This window comes from Ochlerotatus camptorhynchus, unplaced genomic scaffold, assembly GCF_037179485.1.
Source record: "Ochlerotatus camptorhynchus isolate MF236.1 unplaced genomic scaffold, CSIRO-AGI_Acam_v1.1 ptg000040l, whole genome shotgun sequence".
Taxonomy (NCBI): domain Eukaryota; kingdom Metazoa; phylum Arthropoda; class Insecta; order Diptera; family Culicidae; genus Ochlerotatus; species Ochlerotatus camptorhynchus.
In genome coordinates, this window is record NW_027040531.1 from 1635900 (window position 1) to 1658881 (window position 22982).

The following is a 22982-nucleotide window of genomic DNA, read 5'->3' on the forward strand; positions in this document are numbered from 1 at the left end:
TTATTGATGTTCGATAATAAACGTGTAATGTACGAACGATTTCCAGGTCCAGGTCTTGCCGTTGTTCCTACCCAAAGCAAACTGATGCCCTATCTTCGGTGTTACTGTTGAGCTGCTGTGTCTGGCTCAATTATACCTTTCCCAGGTATCCAATTCCGGCACGATGGAATCAATGGCACTGGGGCTATCTAGTTTCGCTATATTAATGGAAGCATATTTATTGGCAATCATATTTGCATTAATTAAATGCTTAATTACCGCGTTGGAGTGATCATACTGTCATGTAAATATTGGCTTATAGCAGGGTGGAGGGTAGAAACGGTAAAAAGATCTCACGCTGGGAAGTACACGCTCGACGACGGGATCCTACTGTTTCTTGATCCAGTTAGGAGCGGTGGGTGACTAAGAAGTGCCTCTTGTGAATGTATGGGTAGGTACGTCCGTATAGATGCAGATCTAATGGGGGGAGACTTCCCATAACTGTTCTTCGATTCGTTGGCTCTGAGGTCGATCACGCAATGAAACTTTATTTATATGCACTCATTACGAGCAGTTGACGATTGCCAGGTGGTGGGCGAGATGAATGGCTGCGGCGATTAATAACGTAATCGCTTCTAATTGAAACGGATAACAGGGTCCGATCTGTGGTTGGAAGGCGAGTGGGTCGGCGGAGCGAGAAAAAAAATCACCCGGCTCAGCAGCCAGTGCAGCAGTTTGATTTGCATTGGCGAAAAGAGTCATCGAGGTGTGAGAAACTTTGCTGCGATGAGTAATTTCCCGGAAATGGGCTTACGTAAAGGGAGGATTAGACTAAATTTGATTCAGTCGTTGGAAGGGACAAAAACAGAACAATTTAAAATCGGTACGCTTTCAATCGGATGTATCTCAGAAACGTTATTAAAAGAAAATGTTGTAGTTTAAAGATACAATATTGGTCACGGAATTACATCTAACTAGAACTTGGTGCTTGGTCCCAACTTAGTGTCCCTTGAGTACTTCCACAATTCTTGATTGAGAGCTTTCTCTATGGCAAGCAGAATGCTCCAGGGAGAAAATCGAAGCATGCCAGAGGACTAAGGGCTTCAATCGAAAAGGAGGACTTACGAAAGAATGCCATCTGGTTGGCTCCCCAAGTTTAAAGTTACTGATCCGTTCAAAGAATTCACAATGTTCTGCATAGTTAGTTACAAACTTTTCAGCTAGTAACATAAGCCATCTATCATTTCAGCAATTATTTTACAATTTTCTATAAAACCTCAACACTTCATCCATCAAATGTTGAATTCAACTCATGTTCTGTTCCTTCGAAAATAATCCGGATAACCTCCCTTACCTCTCAAAAACCACACTACCCGCAAGGTGATTTCTCCCCCCTTGAGAATACCTCAAATTCCACAAAAGCCATCATCACCACAAGGAGAACGATACAACATTGATGACCACCATTCGTCATAATATTTTTATCATTTTCCCATCTTCTACGAATTCGGCATTTGGCCGGAGCGGCATTAATAACTCTCGTTCATAATCTGTGTTCATTTCCTACTCCGACGACGAAGCTTCGAATTCAATTCAAAGCTGAACGAATTCCCTCGGACAAGTCGGGCTTTTCGTCATCGCACAGTGGTAGGTCGTCATACAAAGGTCGGCCAAAATCCTAGAAATATATTAACCGGTTTAAAATCGCTTTGATATCTTTTCTTCTTACTATTATTCATTCATGAAAAGTTCAATATTAGCCAATTTTATTCGCATTTCGAACATACCGTTAATTCTGAAGTTACCTGAAAAAATATACTGGAAGATAGAAGGATTAGTAATTTCCACAAGGAGTAGGTCATTCCGCACACCCGTCTTAAGTCATATTTTTTGTCAGAGTGCCGCAGGTGTGCCGATTGTTCCGGTCATAGAGCAAGCTGCGATTATTTGTAAAATACCCATCCCGGCAACCCGGTATTTCTGACACCTTAAATGTTTTGGTTTGAGATCGCAAGGATAAATCGGATTGAGGATGACGCGGGAAGTGGCTGGTGTTGGTGTTTTATGTTCATAGGATGATAAAAGTCCTCTGTTTTGGCCTTCTATAATGCCCTCAAAGGCAGACCAAAAACCTAGCCTTTCGTGATATGAAAAGCATCGGTCTATCAGCGACCGGAAAGAGTTGAAACCGGTTTGGAGCATTGTTGGAGACTGACTATAGATGATGATGAATGGACTTTTTTAGTTTGTTTTGTGTGATTTGCAGCACCATTTGAATTAAGGGTACTAATGGGGTCTGATTAACTGCCTCTTTTTCTTGAGCCCACTCTAGAACCTTCATTTCGTATTTAGAAGATTTTTATAAGAATACATAGTAAAACAGCACGTAATGATGTGAACAACTTCAATGACAGTTGTCCAGTAGTAATCCCATTTTATTTACAACAATCCAATGCCTACGAGATTGTGTGCCCAAGACAGGCATGGAAAATCACTTACATTCATTTCATGCATCATTTGCCTCTAACTTTTTTCATCAACAGCATTCCGCAAAATGATGTATAGAGCTTTTGTAGGTTTTGTTATTAGCTACAACTTTTGCCCATAAAATAAATCTGTATCTCTTATGCATCACGAACTAGAATGTGCAGAACTTGTTACTGTTTTTCAGTGAATGTAAAATACATTCACTTAAAAACAGTAGTGGCTTCTGTTGGCTCTGGTTCGTCATGCATAAGAGATACGGATTTGAGTTTTTAACAAAAGTTGTAGCTAATAACAAAACCTACAAAAGCTCTATACATCATTTTGCGGAATTCTGTTGATGAAAAAAGTTAGAGGCAAATGAATGTAAATGATTTTCCATGCCTGGCCCAAGGTATGCCGAAGGTGTGTCGATGGATGTGCCCAAACTGTGTCGAACCTAATTTCGGCACAATGTGCTGAGTGACTTACCCCTTGAATTTTCATTTCATTCCACTACTTTATTTGCTTATCCTTGACAGATACGTGTATTTCGTCTACAATGTGCAGATTTCATCAGATTTCTCGAAAAATATGTTTTCCGTTAAATATCGGTTGAAATTTATAACTTACACGTCCAATTCAAAATCAATATTTGCATCTTCTTTTCACTTTTGAGCCATTTTTGGCAAAATTGCTAATTGTATCTGAAACTGGACTGCCCCAAAAATGTAAAAAGTGATAAAAGTGCACGTTTCTGTCAAATCATGTTGGTTTCTTCGTAGCATAAGGAATAACTGCACCGAAGACACCAAGCCTAGCTTGGAAGACGAAGTGGGTATCTCCAAGGCAGCTTACGGAGCGCGAAGCGAAGAAAATGTCGTTGAAAAGATTCAATTCGCTCGGCCCCATTATTGTAGTTCGGACTCCAGACTGCAGAGCAGTATTCCAACGTAGATCTTACGAGAGAGCAATAGAGCGATTTCAAGCAGTAAATGTCTGTGAAGTTCTTAGTAATCTCGAAGACAAAGCCAAGAGTTCTGGACTGGAGTTGTCGACGACATACGATATATGGTGTGAGTATGTCAGCTTTGAGTCTAGAAAAAAGCCTAAGTCTTTCACGCAATGCACCCGTTCGATAGTCGTGCCTAGTAGTTTGTACATATTTGAAAATAATCGGCTGGGTTGATCACCAGTCGGTTTAGACTACACCAGTCAGCAAAGATGATTTTGGAGAGAACGGCAGTCGGCGAGTGAGCGGATGCGCAGAAAAACTTTCAGATCGTTTGCAAACGGTAATCGTGGTCCTGTGGTAACATGGTGAACGTAGTCGAAGTAAAGGAGAAATGGTATGAACGAAACCATATCAAAAGATTTCCACCGATCCTTAGCCTATCAAGCTTAGCGATCGCAATTTCGTGGTTCAGCTTATCGAAGGCTGCCGTAAGATCTGTGTAGATAACGTCCGTTTGGGTCCGAGTAATCAAACTGTCTGTGATTTAAGACGTTAGGCACAGCAGGTTCGTAGCTGTGGAACGCCCAGTTATGAATCCGTGTTGATCTATGACAACCAATTCAAAAAGTTTTGATACAGTAGTTGTTTCTGTCGCGTTTGCTTCCCTTTTTTTGAACAGGAAACATATCCGCAGTCTTCCAGCAAGACGGCAAGATGCTGCTGGAAAGAGAGAGCTGGAATATGCGGAGCAGTGGATCTAAAAGACAAGTGATGTTCTTTTCAAGAATAATCGATGGAACACCATCGGGTCCAGCCTTAGTTGAAGTCTTAAGTTTAGATGCTGCTCTGGAAATCGTATCTGTAGTGGCTTCGACCATGCTGAGCGTTTGGTTGACCAAAGGAACATTACTGGCCGCGGAAGTAATGAGATTAGCGGAGAGTTGCTCGTCTTCAAAAACACTAGCAAATTTGGCTGAGAACAGGTTGCAAATGTCTTGTTGATTGCCAGCAGTTTCACCATTAAAAATCATGGAAGCGGGTAAGCAGACTTCCCTGCGTTGCTTATTTACGAAGTTCCAGAATGATTTCGGGTGTGATTTTAGCCGCCGTTGAATCCTCCTTTGATAGCGTTGAAAACAGAGACGACTTAACCGCTTATACTCATGGTTGAGTCTGACATAGTAGCATTTCAGCGGCAGTGTGCGGAGTTTAGTAAATCTTCTGAGAGCAGCCTTCTTAGTGCTTTTCAACGAGCGAAGATCTTTCGTCATCCACGGGACGCGAGAGTCGATATGGATGATCTTTTTGGAAACGTGACGTGAGAAAAGGTTTGTGCAGCAATGTTGACGTCTACAGGATCTAGCATATGCTCCCAATCTAGGTTAGACAGCACATGGACAATACTGCGATGGTCAGCTCTACGGAAGTCATATGACACAGCTTTTGGAGTGCTGGTGAAATCATGGACAATATTATTTTCGATCACGATAACTAAAGCAGAGTGATGATGCACTTCCTTGACTAAAGGTTCGGGAGCCGTGGAGAGGAAAGGAGCTGTATCACGAGCACTCACAAAGCAGTTGCGGTTGTTTTCATTCAACAGGCCATTGATTTGTGATAGAATGGCGGTACTATAACTGTCCAGGAGCTGGATGGTTCCTACGTGCAAAGATGAACGCTCGTGATTAGGACAATAGAAACCACTATGGGTTGGAGTCCATGCAATATCGTCAAGAACAATAGCTTCGTCGGAAGGGCCTGCTTTGTCTGATTGACAATGTGCGTCAATAGGCTCCAAGTCACGGGTTCGATCTGAAGGGATGGAAGCAATTGACGATCACCAAGTTGAATAGCCACCCACACTTGTTCAACCGTTTTCCAGGAATCGTCCTCGATAACTTCTGCTTTCAACTTGGAATTAACTGCGATAAGGACGCCTCCTCCAGTAGTTTTCCAACTATTATTCGTGTTTCGATCGCAGCGAAATATTTCGTAGCCAGCACCAAATACATAGTTTGAAATGGTTCGATAATTGAGTCATGTTTTGGTCAATACTAAAATGTCGTTAACATTGATCCATGACGGCCAGTTCTGATAGTAAATCGTTATGTCCGACCTCCGCTGTTCGGGAACAATGGAAGGTTCAGCGTGTAGTTGCATTTGGGAGCTGGTAGTTGTCACTTGACGGAGGAAGGATGTTCGAGTAGGGCCGCCGGAAACCAAGATACTTTCAGGCGATAATATATTCGTCGGTTGATCATACTTGCCAATAACAGGGATGTAGAAGATTCTCCCATCTCAAACGCAGGGCCGGGAAGACAGCTGGTCGCTGGCAGGAGGGGCTCGACTGCGATGAGGGGCCAGACGGCAAGAATGCGTCCCGGCGTGTTGACAGTTGACTGTGATGGCTCCATGTTGCCGACTGGCAGATGTTTGAGGTGAGTTGAAGGCACTGAAATTATGATCATCATCAGGCAGTGAAAGTTCGCCTAATATAGCAAGCTGGGAGACCCTCAATCCACATCTAAACTCAGGGCCAGGACGACTTGGATGAACGCTGGCTGCAATAGGCGCGACTGATTTAGAGGAACTGGGGACTCCCAAAATGCTTTCTACGGTGCGTCCTGGTAGAGAAGTAATTTGGCTCAAGAGATTTTCAGAGGGCGTCACCGAAAATTCGCTTTGGACCGGGATCAGAATAACCTGAGTATGGGAGAACTTATCACGCAATGATAAACTCAAATCACAGAGGTACTTGTCTATGCAAGCATGGTGGAAAACCCCTTTTCCACCACCAACTACAGGGCCGAGACGACTATGTTGAACGAAGGCGGTGGTAGGCGGGACTGTGTTGGGGCGATCGGGGGCTTCCATCAGGCTTTCTACGGTGCGTCTCGGCGGCATTGTTGATTCGTCAGATCAGGGGATTGAGGGGTGACTGTTATACTGGGTGTACCTAAAGGGGCTGGCATATCGAGAGGTGCTGGTGTCCCAAACGGTGTGCCCGTTGGAGAGCCACCCCGAATAGTCTCTGGAACAGCAGGGAGTGCTGGGATATCAGGAGGTAGCCATACATTGTTTTTCGCCTGAGTATCCTCGAATTCTCTGTACACAATGGCCATGTGGCCAAGTTTCAGGGTTCAAAGCGTTCTCTTTAGTTCCATTGGAACGCCGACCTTGTAGGAGATGAAGTTCATCGAAAGTGGGTTGGCGCCTTTTTTCACTAAAGAGACGACTTTAGCTGGTTCAGTCGTTCGCAGTCCATCACGAACAAGTTTCTCAACCACATCCCTCTTTACACTGGGTTGAAACCGGGAAAGGTAAACCCAAAACAGGTTTGATGGAGCATTGAAAGCGAGCGTATCGCTAGGTCCAATAACTCTTGTTCCAGTAGTCGGTTTAGTCGGTGTTTCCGTATCACCTCGATGGCGTTTTGAGGGGCGATCATGATTCGGTCTAGCAGATGTACCTGTGGTAGCAGCATTAACTATGTGAGTGAGTTGAGCGACCTGATTGTTGTTTATGGCCATTTCGGTTTTCAGCTCGGACAAGCCGGTCAGCTGGCTGCCTATCACCATCGAAATTACGTTGCCGATGGATGAAACACTGTTTCTGAATCGGGCGTACTTCATCAACTTGCTACATTCGTCACACATCCAGAACAAATTGATTTTCTCACGAAGAATCGTGATGAACAGCATCTCACATGATACACTTGGTCGCGGAGCCCCATACATTCGATGTGGTCTTCGTCCGGTTTTACTGTTTTGGCACAGCGGTCGCACGCACTTGTACCATAGACTAGACTTAGACTAGAAGGTCCCGAAGAATCGTGCTCAACTTTTTGGCTCAGCTATGGTACTCTCTTCGGTCCCAAGCTAATCGATTCACCCCTCGAAATATAGGAAAATCCACTAACCCCTCATTTTATCTGTCAAACTTTCATCAAATCAAAACAAACATAGTGAAGTACTAGAATTTCGACTAGAATGGGGGACGTTAATCGTTTGCTTGGGACCAATAGGCTAGTCAAGTAGTGAGCCAATTTAAAATCGTTAGTTTCGTATTGATTGTTGCTTGTACTGGTCATTTCGTTAAACAGAATTAATGCCCTATACGCGTGAAATGCCCTATAAGCAGATTACTAAATCCAGATGTAGGTGGCGCGTCGAATGTTGGACGAACGATCGAAAGGTGGTTTTTGCAACACCACTAGCACAACAAACAGAAAATTCTATGGATGACTGACAATTAATCATGTTTTATTGTTTTTGACATCATCCACATCCAGAGGGCCATTCACTTTCGAATGTATGGGAATGGTAGGAAACCATTTGAAAATGCATGAAAATTTTCAGTTTTTATTCATTATCATCTTTATGGGCAGTTTTAGATGCACAAAAATTGAACGAGTGCATTACTATGGTGATAAGGTAAACACACGTTTATTTGTTTCCTTCTGTGAAAGCATGTTTAGTCACCAATCGTGGATTTTCTGATATTCTCCATACTGTAAAAATGATTTTCCTACCACTGAAGGGGCGACATCTCTCGGATCTTCAGTATAGCTACTACTCAAATTAATTATATGATTTCACAACACCAAATATACGGTAAAACTAAATAAAGTCAACACGAATCAACTGATTTCCACTTTCCACGTAAATTCACAAAACTTGAGTTTACAGAGGTACACGAATAACTTCAGTGAAGTGTCTTTGAATGGACTAAAACAATCAAAAACCGACAGCGATTGAGCAGTGTTACTATCAAAACAAACAGGTTGTCAAGAATTTTCTGGAATTGGTCTGATTGTTGCACACCATTTTATAAATATGTTTCTGAAACGTTGAAAATCAATAATAGAGCAGTTCCACGCCAAATGATAAATCGATCTGAAGTGACTATTTACGATTTGCATGAAACTTTGCATTATTGCAGGGTTGGCACGGATTTCGCGATTTTCACCGATTTAAACTTTCAGTCGCGATGTTCGCGGAACCATTAAATGATGTTGCGAAAATTGCGAAGAGACTGATGTGCTCTCATAAAAATTGCAGAACTCATTTTAATGGCGCGAATTGTTTATGATATTTAAAAAAATATATATAACGGTTTTATGATATGATATGATATGATTTATTGTATTATGTTGTACAGAACAGTGATGCCAACGATCTAGTTTAAACTGGATTATTCCTGTTTTTTTGGACACATCCAGTCAAACAGTTAAAGTTTGAAATCTTCCAGTTTTTTTAGAATTCATCCAGTTGTAACCAGTTTTCCATTATTAATAATTAATTAATTAATTTATCTTTATTAGGGAGGCTTTCAGCCTTGGGCTGGTTCGCCTCCAACCATTATTAATAGCAAAATATGTTAAAATATGATTACCACTACATAATGATTAAGAAGCTAACACTTTAAACTTTTATTGGAATGCGGAAGATGCGATGTACCGATTTCTTGAGGCTAAAATTCATAACTGGTTCTTATGGAATTCTTACGTTCTTTTGCCTCAGTGTACTGCAAATTCTAATGCTTAGTGGTTAATTTTAATCCATTTACTCAACTTTGAAAAATCACCAAGAGTGTGTAATATTGGTCCAAAATGCATCAAAATTTGTGAAGAGTGTATTCAAACCTCATACTTATATGGTCGATTTTTTAGGTTTTGGCCAACTTTCGACCAGTGTGCCTCGGTCAGTCGGTCGGGATGAGAGATCCTTCTGCGTATTATCATCATTATCATCGATGGTTGCTCTCAAACGACGACGGCATGACGTGTTTGGAGCGTTGTTTGTTGGAGGCGGCGACCGACCAACACGTTCCTACATATTCTGATGAAGCAGATGAATAAACTTAAAATTGAAGTCAACTTTAAAAAAAAAACGAAAGGGAATAACAGCAAATCTCATAAAAAACTGGAGATTTGATTTTTTTTTTCTCGTTTCACCTTTGCGGTGGAGATATATTATGGTAGTGTGGGAGATGCTCCGGTTTTGGCGTTCCCACTCGTTCGGTTATTCTTCCTCTTTGGGAGGTTTTAATGTTCGTGATGAATTATCAACGGTTCGGGCTTCGGACCTATGCCTCTATCTGTTTTAACGTTTTAACCGGAAAGCATTAAATCAAAAGCATGCTGCCGGCCGGGGAGGGGAGGGGGACTATGTTCTTATGCCTTATGGTTGATTACATTGTAGCAGTCTTTTGAGCCTGAAGAGCCAACACTGATGGTCCCCATTTTACAAATCAGAATCTTCAAGACACAAATTCATAAAAGTTCCAACATTCTTACTTAACCCAATTACCATTTATCGTATCGTGTGGGACTGAGAGGAACGTTCCAAATCGATCAACGAATTCAATCTGTTCCGGTTCGGAATCCGGAGAACAACAACAGGATGTCTTTGTATGCAGATTAACTTTGGTTTGACATGGAAACGAAATATTTCGGAGATTCAGACAGGGATGGCGAAGGGGATAGTGGGGGGGTCGGTATTAAATTATCCGCCTCAACGATTACTGATTAACCCGTAGTCGGTTTGTCAGCTGGGTAGTGTTTCAGCACACTGCTGCCTTCCCAGCCTATACAACCGATCCCGAGCATAATGTGATGCCAAAATGATTGCAAAATCAATAACAGATTTGGCTGGTTAAAGCTTATGCCGATCATAAAAAAGATCCTTTATTTCAGTCATCGTCCCCTCAGTGCTCTATTTTGCGCCCCTGACTCAGGTCAACTGATACCATCTTTGCTCGGGATGCGTTGGTTGGTGGGGGTTGAAAGACGAATGGCACTCGATTATTTCATTGCTCTTGTCTGCCTTCTGCCTCATCCTTTTTCGGGGATACGACGACGACGATGATGATGATGGTTGAATGGATTTAAGAATGTGTTGCGGAGAGCAATTCAGAATCCGATTTCGGGGGTCTCTTCTTGGCCTGCTCGTGTTGTTGTTCCCAAAATGATGTTTATTTAATTTCCTCGCTCGACTCGTGAATCGGTGGGGGATGAGGAATAGTCTTGCTCGGTGGGGCCCATCCATCCAAATGGGAAAAGTTGAATGATAAAAACCATTCCTGGAAACGAAGTTGACTGTGCAAGATGATGAACGAAAAAAAAAATGGAACAGAAATGAACTTCTGATGAGATTGATGAAACGAGAAGTCGTACTTCTAAATTCAATGATACGGATGAGTCGGACGTTCACGTCTCGGCAAGTAAATTAGCTTAGTCATTAGGTATAATGTGGAGGATATAACACGATTGAAGAATTATCACTCCGTGAACTTTTACAAACTTGTCCGTCCCGAACTCGATGTAAACTAATTTCTTATTCTTTCTCTCCCTCTCTTTTCCATCCCCCGTAGGAAATCCTCTCGCAGTCGTCCGAGAAGCTGGAACACCTGATCGCCTCCTCACCTGCCTCGTTAGCTGCGAAAGCGTCCGCCGAACAGGATGCGATAGCCGCCCTCCAAGCGTTACGCAACAACAACAATCATACAGCAAAATCAGTTACCTCAGTACTTAGTAAAACGCATCTACAAAACCTGGAAGCGAATTCCGTATCTGTGATCCCGATTGAGAGTATGAAAATTACGTCGTCCTCCAATCAGCAACTGCAACAGCAACAGCATCCGTCGATAATTCATCATCAAACGATACACCTGCATCATCCGACAGCGCAAATTCAGCAGCAGCAACAACCAAAACAACAACAGCAGCAGCAACAGCACCACCACCAGCAACTGATACAGGTGAAGAATTTGACTCAGCTCCAGCAGGAACATCTCGAAACCGCAGCGGTATTAATGGACATTAGTAAAAAAGTGATAATCTCGCCACCAAGTTCGAACCCACAGTCGCCCAGTTTGAGTGCCGAGCAGCAGCAGAAACAGCAGCAGCAGCAGCAGCAGCAACAACAACAGCATCAGCAACAGCAATCGCAGCAGTATCAAACCATCAACAATAACAACAATCAACCGCAACTACAAAGTATTAAGTCTTCTGTGATAAAGGTAGGTTTTGGACATTTGAAACTTTTAGCTAAACGGCTCCTTACTTACTTACCAATCAGGCTAAGGCCTTGTTGTCCTCTGCTGTCCGAAGAAGTCGTCTCCACTCTACTCGATCCATGGCCACAGTTTGCCAGCCTCGTAGTTTGCGAAGGGTCCGCTGGTCACCTTCTACTTGGTCGATCCACCTTGCCCGCTACCCGCCTCTTCTTCTTGTTCCTGTTCCTGCTTTCTAGAACCATTTTCACTGGGTCGTCGTGCGGCATTCTTACGACGTGCCCAGCCCACCGTAGTCGCCCAATTTTTGCAATGTGGACGATGGATGGTTCTCCCAGCAGCTGGTGCAATTCGTGGTTCATTCGCCTCCTCCACGTTCCGTCATCCATGTGCACTCCACCGTAGATGGTAAGCAACACCTTCCGTTCGAAAACACCAAGGGCGCGTTGGTCCTCCAAGAGCATAGTTCAGGTCTCGTGACCGTAGAGGACCATCGGTCTAATCAGCGTCTTGTAGGCAGTCAACTTCGTGAGGCGGCGAATTTTATTCGACCGGAGCGTCCTTCGGAGTCCAAAGTAGGCACGATTCCCTGTCATAATGCGTCTTTGAATTTCTCTGCTGGTATCATTTTCGGCGGTCACCAGTGAACCCAAATACACGAACTCATCGACCACCTCGATTTCGTCACCGTCAATCTGAACTCGGGGTGGGAGGCTAACATTGTCTTCCCTAGAACCTCTTCCTTTCATGTATTTTGTCTTTGATGCGTTGATGGCAAGTCCAAATCCGCCTAGCTCCAGCCTTCAGTCTGATGTACGTTTCCGCCATCGTCTCAAAGTTCCGTGCCATAATGTCAATGTCATCGGCGAAGCCAAGAAGCTGGATGGACTTCCTGAAGATCGTGCCACTCGTGTCTATCCCAGCTCTTCAGGTAACACCTTCTAATGCGATGTTGAATAGCATACACGAAAGTCCATCACCTTGCTGTAGCCCCCTTCGAGATTCAAAGGGACTCGAGAGTGTCCCCGATACAACGCACATCACTCGATCCATCGTCGCCTTGACCAATCGCGTCAGTTTATCCGGAAATCCGTACTCGTGCAGCTAAATGACTTTGTAGTGCTTTAAAAATTGATCGAGCTTATGTTCAGATAAGCTTCAAACCTTTTTAGATTTGCGAGGAAATCGTTATCGCAATGGTTTTCATATATTAGCTCATAAAATCGACTTTCTCTTTTGATAGCCACAGCTTTATAAACAGATTTTGCACTATTTCTGCCACATAGTTTGATAAAGGAAGTTCTCATCTAGCATCCAGAATGGCACACACATCAAGGAATGTGTTTGCAGCTGAATTATTAACGAAATAGAAAGTCGACGAAGAGAATCGATCAAAGTCACTTACACCTCTTTCCTTCTAACTTTGCTTCTAACCCCCTGAAGTACAAAATATCATGATAACATCTAATGATTTCATAATGCCAGAAAACATTTTGACGTAGACTACGTCTTACGGGAAGGTACTGGGGGTAAATCGAAAATCTAAAAATGCGACCGCCACAAAAAGGTGTAAGATTTTGAACGCTTATAACTTTGTCATTTATAGGTGAAATTGAAATCCAAATACACCAATCGATAGGAAATACCTTTCGTAAGCTGTTGCAATAAAAACTTTTTCAATTTTTCATAAAAAAATGTTTTAAAAATTGACAAATATAAAGTGATAATTTTATCACTGATTTCATGAAATAAACGTAAATTTTCCAAATGGAACACAGCCTTAGTATTTTTTTTATTTGTTCAATCGGTAGATAAAAGATGTACCGCGAACTTATTGGAGGGATTCATGGCTAATTGATATCCCGATCAACTATGAAATGTTGCATAATTGTGCACTCCGTTTAGCGTTTTGAAGTTGAATCGCTGGGAAAACCTTATTTCTGATCAATATCATAACCACATAAAAATTTCAAGAGAAAGATATCAGCTCTCAAAAAACTTATAACAAAGAAACTGGAACTTCACGTTTGTTGTCTAGGGGAGTCTCACTTTTAGAATGCCCATTGAATATGCATTTAATTTAAATCAAATGCATTTAATTTAAATCAAATGCATTTAATTTCCATCGTTTGCATCAACCATTCATCAACATCAAAACAAAGTATGCGCTTTTCCGGTGAAACCTATACATATATACATACATGTATCGAGGCGAAGATAAATAAACAACAGGAAAAGATAACTCGGAGTAGAGAATTCACGAAAATCTCCCTGCAACCTTCTCCGGCAGCAAATAAAATCTCCAACGAAATCGTTCAGAAGCTCCCTCCGGAATTTCCACTGCTAACATCAAAATTACGTGAAACCTGCTCCGCCGAGAACGCGAGACAACTCCGTCGAAATTCCGTAGCACATGGTAGACCCTCCATTGACAGCATCGAAAATCTCCACCGGAATCATGCGGAAGCTCCTCCATCTAAAAAATCCGAGAAAATACCGTACAGATTTCCTGAAACTTTCATTGGCAGCACCGAAAATCACCACCGTGAATGCTAGAAAACTCCGACGAATCTGGCAGAATCAGAAACCTCCACCAAAATTGTGCAGAACCTCCTCCACTGAGAACGCGTGAGAACTCCGTTAAAGTTTCCTTAAACCTCCGCTGACAGCATCATAAATCTCCACCGAAATCGAATGGGAACTCATCCACCAAGATTGCAAGAAAACGCCAAATGACCATACTTTATGAAATTGTAATTTATTTATTTGTCAACATCAACAGACTCAATGTAGCCCCAATGTAATGTATGTAGTCAAGCGTAATCCTGGTGGAACCCTTTATCAACAAGACATAGTTGCTAGAACCTTCGTTGGCAGTCTTCGAAATCATGCAGAACCTCCTCCACCTAGAAGGCAAGGAAAATCCGTTTGAACTTCCAGAAATTCCCGCTGGCAGCTTCCAAAATCACTTAAATCACGCAGAACCTCGTCCATCGATAACGTAAGAAAACGCCGTCGATATTCCCTGGAACTTTCGTCTGCAGCATCCAATCTCTTCACTGGTATCGTGCAAAACCTGTTTCACCGATAATGCGTGGAAACTTAGTCGAAAGTCTCTGGGAACCTCCGTTGGCAGCATTTTCGAGGGGAGTTTCGAAGGAGTTTTCATGTGTTCACGGCGAAGAGGGTTCTGAGAGATTTCGGTGCTGCCAAAGGAGGTTCCAGTGAGTTTCGACGGAGTTTTCTCGCATTTTCGGTGGAGGAGGCTCTGCACGATTTCGGTGGAGATTTCTAATGGTGCCACCGGAAAATTCGACGGATTATTTTCCACCTTCTCGGTCGAGGAGCTTCTGGACTAATTTTCTCAAGCGTGGAGTGTGGATTTGAGTGAAACCGAAGCGAACAACAAAACAGGACGAAACCCTTAATGGACACGGCGAATTAGAACGACTCAAATTTGAGTTTAGCTCACTCAAAATCGCCAAAAGTGCAGGAACTCAGCGATGAGTAAAATTTGTCTCATGGTTTCCTGTGGAAAACCTAAAAAATCTGCCGGAAAATGAGGAAATTGACGAAAATTTTATTCAGTCTCGGAGTAGTACCAATAGACTGAGTGAATCCAATCTTTACTTTTCTCAAAATCGGGAATTTTTCCCTGGAAAATCCTGGAAAAACCTGGGAAAACATGAGGCAAATTAACTCATCGCTGAGTTCCTGCACTTTTGGTGATTATGAGTGAACTAAACTCAAATTTGAGTCGTTCTCATTCGCCGTGTAGTAAAATCATTGAAATAATCAGAGGCTGTTGGAATTCATGAATACAAGCGTAAGCATTCAAATCGAGGTATCTGCTTTTGTAAACAATCACTTCAATTGACGATTTGTCTTAACTGCTAACTCATCCAACGCAAACAAACACCAGCATCAGGTAGGGGAATCTTTCCTCTACTAGCTGATGTTGTTAGTTTCTGTGAGTGAGCCAGCAGTTGCCACAAATCGTCGATTGAATTGATTGTTCACAAAATCAGATACGTCGATTTCAATAGTTACGCTTGAATATGATATGATAATGTTACTGTTTAGACTTGAAGCCATTATTTCAAAGCCATTATGTGTATAACTTTCAAACGGACCTAACTCCCATTGCTCATCCTGATTTCCCTTTATCGACCCTCTTCCAGCCTCACGAGTTTCTCCTGAACAACCTTAAGCGATCACCCAGCAGCGAAGAGATGGATCTGACCATGAAACGCGTCAAAGTCGAGCCGAACATCCTGTCGCCGACCCTCCCGGCCACCACCCTGGTCAAGAAGAACGTCATCAAGCGGGAACACATGGACGACATGGCCGTGGACGATCAAGCGAGCCAGCACAGCGACAGTGCCGACAGTAGCGATTCGGGACGGCTTCAGATGGACATCTCCTCGCAGGATGCCGGCTCCGAGTGCACCACGGACGAAATTAAACGGTCAAATAACAATAATAATAACAACAACCATCACCATCATCACCACCACCACCACCAACACCACAACCAGGTGGACCACCATATCGGGCGGGAGACGCCGGACAGTTTGAATTCGCTGGAAGAACAGCAACACCTGCAGCAGGCGCAGATTCATCTGAGTCAGCAGTTTGGAGCGCTGGCCGATGGTGCGGATCCGGCCACGACTCAGCTGTGGCAGGCGCTGGCGCAGAATACGAGTAAGGCTCGGCTCTTTCCGACATGAAGAATTTCTATTGATCGTCCTAATGTGTTTAATTTCAGATCTCATTGTAAACGGTGCCGGTAATGAAGCAACGCAGCTTCTCCGAAAGATGATCAATGCTCGAACGCTAGGCCTTCAGTTTTCACCGTCCATTCAGATTACACCTGGAGTGTCACTTATCAAGGTAAGTCAAGGCGGTGGGAGATTTTAATTTTTCACATGTGATTAAAATTGCGTGTATTTTCCAGCAAACCGATGCGAATCGCAACAGTGGTGGCGGTGGTGGTCAGAGTGGCCGCCGGAAGCAATCCTGCCCCAGTCGAACGCCAGTAGAGGGAAACTCGCCCAACACAACGATGGAAGCCTTGAAGCTAACCACCTCGAATAAAGCCAGTGGAGTAACGACGATAGTTACCAACAATCGAACCAGCAGCAGTCCGGTACACCTGGACGCTGCCAGTCAACTGAACCGTGCCAACCCTGCCAACATCCTGTTCCGAACGAAAACCGATGGTTCGTCTCCGGGCGTTCTACTGCCCGGTGTCATCGAGCAGAACAGCGGAACCGTTAGCCCTCAGTTGCAAGCCGTGAAGAATGCGGCAGCTCAATTGGCTGCTCAGCAATTGGCACAGCAGTCCCAAGCTCAACAACAGCAGCAGCAGCAACAACAGCCACAGCCACAACAGCAGCAGCAAGGTCAGAACCAGAACCCAAATTCTACCCAGAAGGACATGTCCTGTACCAACTGCGGCACGACGACGACCACCATCTGGCGGAGGAACATCCGCGGAGAGATGGTGTGCAATGCCTGTGGATTGTACTTCAAGCTGCACGGTGTCAACCGGCCGCACACGATGCGACGGGATACGATCCACACGCGGCGACGTCGCCCCAAGGGGGACAAGGCCACCCGGAGAAGTGAGTTGAGAAATTTGTGGCAATGGGATTGATCAAACTAATTGATTTTGATTTCCAGAGTCCATCAAGCAGGAAGGTGCGGAAGTGATCGACAACGGCGTCGTGGAGGGAGCTGCCGATTTGCATGCACTGCAGAATCACAACCTGCTGATTGCGTTGAGGGATGCCGCCCGAGCGACGCCGCCCAACTTTCCGATGTCACCTGTGAGTAGCAAATAACTGGTGTTTGATTTTAAGCATTCTAAAACAAACTATTTTCGTCTGTTCTTTTCCCACAGGCCTTCCAGCACTACCTGCGAGTGACGCAGAACTTCGATCCCAACGGTGCCGGTGGTGGTGGGGCTGGTGGCGTCATCGTCGGCGGTGACGTCGATGTCGGCGACGACAGTGGCCCTGAAAACGACATCGATTCGTGCAACCTGCCGTTGAATCTCGTTGCCACTCAGCTCGGTGGCAGTGACAACTCGCAACACTGACTGCGTCGAAAGCCCGTCAAGACCAGCTAGGGCCGGCGGCGGAAGGTAAAAGCGGTGACGACGACGCCTAAACGCAAAAAGCGTCGCCGCAAGAAAAGAAAGTCGTAAGCCGACGCTCACTTGGATGGATGAGTGGCGAAGAACGTGTTTGGTGGCATTAGCATGGGCGGGGCTAGAAGGAGGAGACGCCACGACGGTTACGAATCTATTGAATACACTATTACTACTACTGCTACTACTATTATTAACTATTACTGTAACTGATTCAACTACTACTTACTACTTCGATTACGGCATCAAAACAGAGAGAATTGCTAACGGAAGGCAACCATCAAGCTTTATGCTGCTACCATACTTAAGAAGACTTGCACGGCTTAGAAATCCCCAACTCTTTCGCCAGATTAGACGAGGCAGCAACACCTCTACAACACAGACACTCAAACACACCGTTTTCGGAACACTAATCAACAAAGCAACAAGAGCACACGAAATTTGATGAAAACAATTCTAAAGAGTAGAAAAGGTAGTTTAGATCGAAAAAGAATACTCATTGCAAAAAAAAAAGAAACGGAAAGTGAATCGGTAAAGGAAATACTCTTTTTAACAAAAAAAAAAGCAAATAGCAAAAAGGACAAGAATGAAAGATGTTTGAAAACAAATTTTATCAGTAGAACAGCAGCACAAGAAGAAAGAGAAAACAAACAAGCAATAATTAGGCAAACGACTGGAACGAAAATTGAACGCGGCAAAAGTACTGAAACAGAAACACTCGTAATTTAAATAACCTAGGATTTTCCGCGAAAATCGAATGCTTCATCGGCGGCATGCTGCTATCATTGGATTTGTTTCTTCAGTCGTGTCAGTTGTTGGTTTCACGTTTTCATTTTAGCTTTCGGACCGACAAGATCTGATTTTAATCTTAACTGTTTTTTTTTTATTACAGCAAGCAAACGAGCGAAAAATAAAATGTGATACTTGAAAGTTACAAGAAACTATGAAGGAGAAGAAAACCGAAAAGCAGTTGAAGTTTAAGGGGACTCCTTGGGAAGGAGTCCGTCACCCTCGAATGGTTTATTAGAAAGACAAATCAAAATTACTCTGTAGAGGTGTGCAAGCGAACACGCGGAACGCGAAACAGTTTCCAAGCTGTTGAATACTCATAATTGGGAAGTAGGTAACCGCTTCATTTTTTTTTTAATTTTAAACAACCAGTTTCTTCCCCAAGCCCATTTCTCTCAGAAATCCCAGTTGCACGTGATCTGATGCTAAACGCGATACTTAATTTTACAGCCTTTTTTCCTCCCCCGCCTAGTGGTGATACTAATTTGATAAGTCTCGTTCCTTTGTAAGTTTTTTTTTTATAATCATACACCCACATTTCAAAAGGGAAACCATTGCTCTCTTATTAACGAACCAAAATCCATCCAATCAATCCCCAAAATGCACGTGCGCAGCAGGAGAATAGTGCTCGATTTGATTCGTTAGAGGAAGAAATCGCTGCATACATAAATAGGTATATTGTACAGTATTAGATTTTGAAAATGCACTAACCCCCTACGTATTGCCTTTGGTCCGTCCTCTCTATACAAGATTTCATTTTCACGAGAATCTCATTCAAACAAACAAACTAAAATAGTCGTCACCAACATCCCCCCCAACAAACTCGGTCATATGGACCGATTTATCAAAGTGTCTAGTCATTTCAAGAGCATCATCCCTTTCAAAGCAAAGCAAGGAATAATCCATCTGCGAGAGAGCACTATTTCCACCGTTTAGAAGCATAAGCATGACACTTTTACTAACCTCGCGCTTGTTCGAATTAGTTACTTTTTTTTTGCTGCGGATATCGGACAAAACGTTTGCAACTTGCTCCGTCGTGGTCGTCATCAGTGAACGATTAGATTTTGGTTGAATCAAAGCGGGATCACTTGGATCTGCCGGGAAGAGTATCGGTCTTGCCTTCGTGGCTATCTGGACTTATTCATGAGTTTTGTTCTTATAGTTCGTAGGGCTTATCTCTGAGATCTACACGCACGGCAAATGAATCTGACTCATATTTGAGTCCCGTTCACTCAAATTCGCAAAAACGTAGGTCTCTCATAGAAGGAGTAAATTGTTACTCATATATGAGTAAATGGCATTTACTCACTCACCAAGTGACCTACGGTCTTGCGAATTTTAGTGAACGGGACTCAAATATGAGTTGGATTTATTTGTAAAACGGGGTATCTTTGATAGTAGAATATAATGATTAAATTAACCTTCTGTATTATTTTCAAACTGGAAACATTGGTTCCATTTTGTAGTTTGGGGTATAACCTTTGATGTCACATATTTTCCAAATATCTGAAAAAATATGTTTTTTTTTTGTTTTTCGCTTGACTGAAAGGACACTCAAACAATCACTTATGAAATGTAGCTCCAAAATAGCCATTAGACTTATGCAAAATTTGAAATTTCCGCTCCACAGTGTTCAAACGGTTTGGTTCCTGATTAGCCTTCCAAAATTTGAACTCATTTAGTAAGAAGCTGACTTGGCACAAACCATTTGAAGTTTATATGGAAATTACTATACTGCCGCTTTTCGCATGTTCGTCCCATAGCGAAAATCGGCAAGCCGAGAAAATCGCGTTTTAAGTTTGCTTCGTACCATTGCTTCTTATGTGATGGGACAATCAATGTGACTGTCTTTCCAAACTTTTTCAGAACAAAGAACAAAGAACTCATCCATCCAGAGTTATGAAAATATTGGTAATTAGCTACCATTTGCATTGAAAAACTCAGTTTTCACGAAAACGACTATGGGACCGACATGCGAAGAGCAGCAGTATAGGAAAACCAAATTTTGAGTTCATATCTATATGATAATTCACGCTATTGCTCTGCTTTAAAAATTGATAATTGTACTTGTAGTAAACTTTCACAGCTAAAAGTTTACTGAAGACCATTTTTCGATAAAATGTAAGGATCAAAAGTTATTAATGATTCAAGTCACTATTGTCTTATGATTATGCTCAATCAGCTGGTGTTTCTGGCGCGTAGAATAGAGCTAAAACATCATGGCTACTATGTCACACTGCAGATCCAGTGTTGCCCACAAAACAGTTGTTTGATCATGCCACAAGATTTCAATCTCTTAAACAATTAATAACTATTTAATTTGATGCTTGGCTGAAAAAAAAAATTCCGCAAAGTTGTAGCTGAGAATATTTTCCATATGAATAGCTATAGAAATTTTTAACGATGCAATATGGAAGAAGGATAGAAGACTACGAAGAAAAAGTTTGGTATCCCCATAGTAATTCCCATATGAACTTCAAATGGTTTGTACCAAGTCAGTTTCTTACCAATTGAGTTTAAGTTTTGGGAAGCTAATCTAGACTCGATTTGGAACCGCTTGAGCACTGTGGAGTGAAAATAACAATTTTGAATCAGTCTAATAGCCATCACAAATTCAATATTGTCTTCTTATTGCTTATAGGGGCTTATTACGGATGTCACTTCAAGACCAACAATTGAAATGGCCTTAACTCCATTTTGTAAACAAACCTTGTAAGGCCATTTTCTCGCGAACCTAAACCACAATCAGGTAGAGGAGAATTTCCCCTACCTGTTCATTATGTTGGTTTGCCTTTGCGGACCTTTGCGGTTGGCGAGAAAATGGCCTTACAAGGTTTGTTTACAAAATGGAGTTGAGGCCTTTTCAATTGTTGGTCTTGACTTCACGGTGAAAACTTGTCACTTGTCGTCACGGTGAAGTGATTCCCATTTGATTTGTACGTCAATCATGGCTCTTATTATGAGTATCACTTCCTTATCACCGTGTAGTGACATCCGCAATAAGGCCCATAATGTTTCTGATTATATACACTGAACCAATAACAAACGTTAATTTTACCTGGAAATTCAGGTCACTTCTTAAAAACAAGAATCTAATAAAAGTTACATTGCTACACGTAAAATTCAACGACATGGTTATGAATTTTACTGGATAGAGGGGGGACCCCGGCGTAGTGGTTAGAATCCATTCCTCTCACGCCAAAGTCACGAGTTCAAATCTGACCCCAAACAAGTCACGAATGACCCAAGACCGTTAAAGTGACGTTAAATTAAGAAAAAAAAATCTTACTGGATTTACTGGTCGAGTCCATGTGTATCATGCTGGTGAAGGTTATGTGAAATTACCGTAAATTTTCCGTGATCTCATGGTGTGAAAATGTTCTGTGCGTAACCTCTTAAGATCAAGATGGTGACAGAAGAAAGTATTGGCATTCCCCATTGTTGGAAGATTTGGGATTGCCAGACAGCCCAAGAATCAAATATTTACATTGAATGAAAAAAATAGAACGATGATCAATTTTCGCTCTCTATTCTCTTATACAGAAATCAGCGATCTTAATGACAATACTAAGCTCCCAGAAAAATGTGAGTCTTTCTAGAAGCAGTTCCACCCCATGATGAGGAAAAACAGGCAGTAGATCTAGTGAAATCATGAAATAGGTGGTGTATCAATTAAAGACAAATTTAAGTTCACTTTGAAATAAATGTGTTACCAAAATAGTTGGCTTCATACACTTCATGCAAAAATAAATCGAAATTTACCACAAATTCACTTCACCTACATTCGATCGATGTTGTTCATTTGTTAACTTGTCAATCCCAATTTTTTAGTAGCTTCACTTTTGATCGATATGGGTTGATCCTACTGAAATTTGGGTAGTTTTGAAATAGTGTGACTAGACTTGATCTTTATGCTGTCTGAGCTTCACATGTGGATCCATTGAAATCTTTAAAATACTCTAGACCAGCGCTGCCCAATCTGGATCTCAGCAATGAATGCAGCTTGAAAAATGTTCATCCTAGGCTCGATACAGCCATTTAAAAAAGCAGTCCTGCTCTAAACTTGTCTTTGAGGGTGCTCAATTGTGGAAATTCTCGGGAATGGGTCTATTCGATTTTGAGTTTGAGCTTTAGATATGCTTTAGATGTCTGGTCTGGCCTTGGATTTTTTCCTAGAGTCCGCTGGGTCCTAGGTCAAAGTTTAGTGAATTTATAAACGGATAGGATGCTGAAGAGCTTCTGAGATATGGGAATTCGTAGTAATTCCCATAAAGATTCCTTAAGATGTGTGTCTAGGTGCACCTATAGTTGACTCATAGTCTTTCAGATTTGTGTCTCCAAGGTTCGTTGAGCTTTTTCCTGCGAACTATCCTTATATAACCTTATCATTAGCATTAACATCGAACAAGTTGCACAATATCGTAGGTGGTACGAATTCAAAACTATTAAGAGCAAGACGGATATCTATTACTGGACAGGTAGTAAGTAGGAAATAATTACTCTCTGCCAGATAAAGACATATCCCGCTCCGAGAGTTAAGGATTGTGCTGGCCACGTGCTTACAACTGGTAGTGATAGAAAAGGTATGTTAGTCCAACATTTACTTAAGAGAGATGCAGAGAACTC

The 22982-nt window shown here is 42.4% G+C and overlaps 1 protein-coding gene across 3 annotated transcripts in view; it reads left to right on the plus strand.

The window, feature by feature from the left end:
- The window catches only part of LOC135712911 (box A-binding factor-like), a 657948-nt gene extending 639803 nt beyond the window's left edge, over positions 1 to 18145 (plus strand). For all 3 annotated transcript variants that reach the window (XM_065236010.1, XM_065236016.1, XM_065236023.1), the window contains 6 exons: positions 10772 to 11419; positions 15595 to 16117; positions 16182 to 16306; positions 16371 to 17040; positions 17099 to 17244; positions 17319 to 18145. In XM_065236010.1, the coding sequence (XP_065092082.1) occupies positions 10772 to 11419; positions 15595 to 16117; positions 16182 to 16306; positions 16371 to 17040; positions 17099 to 17244; positions 17319 to 17516 (2310 nt within the window). In that variant the 3' untranslated portion in view covers positions 17517 to 18145. The remainder of the gene's footprint in view (positions 1 to 10771; positions 11420 to 15594; positions 16118 to 16181; positions 16307 to 16370; positions 17041 to 17098; positions 17245 to 17318) is intronic.
- The last annotated feature ends 4837 nt before the right edge of the window (positions 18146 to 22982 follow it).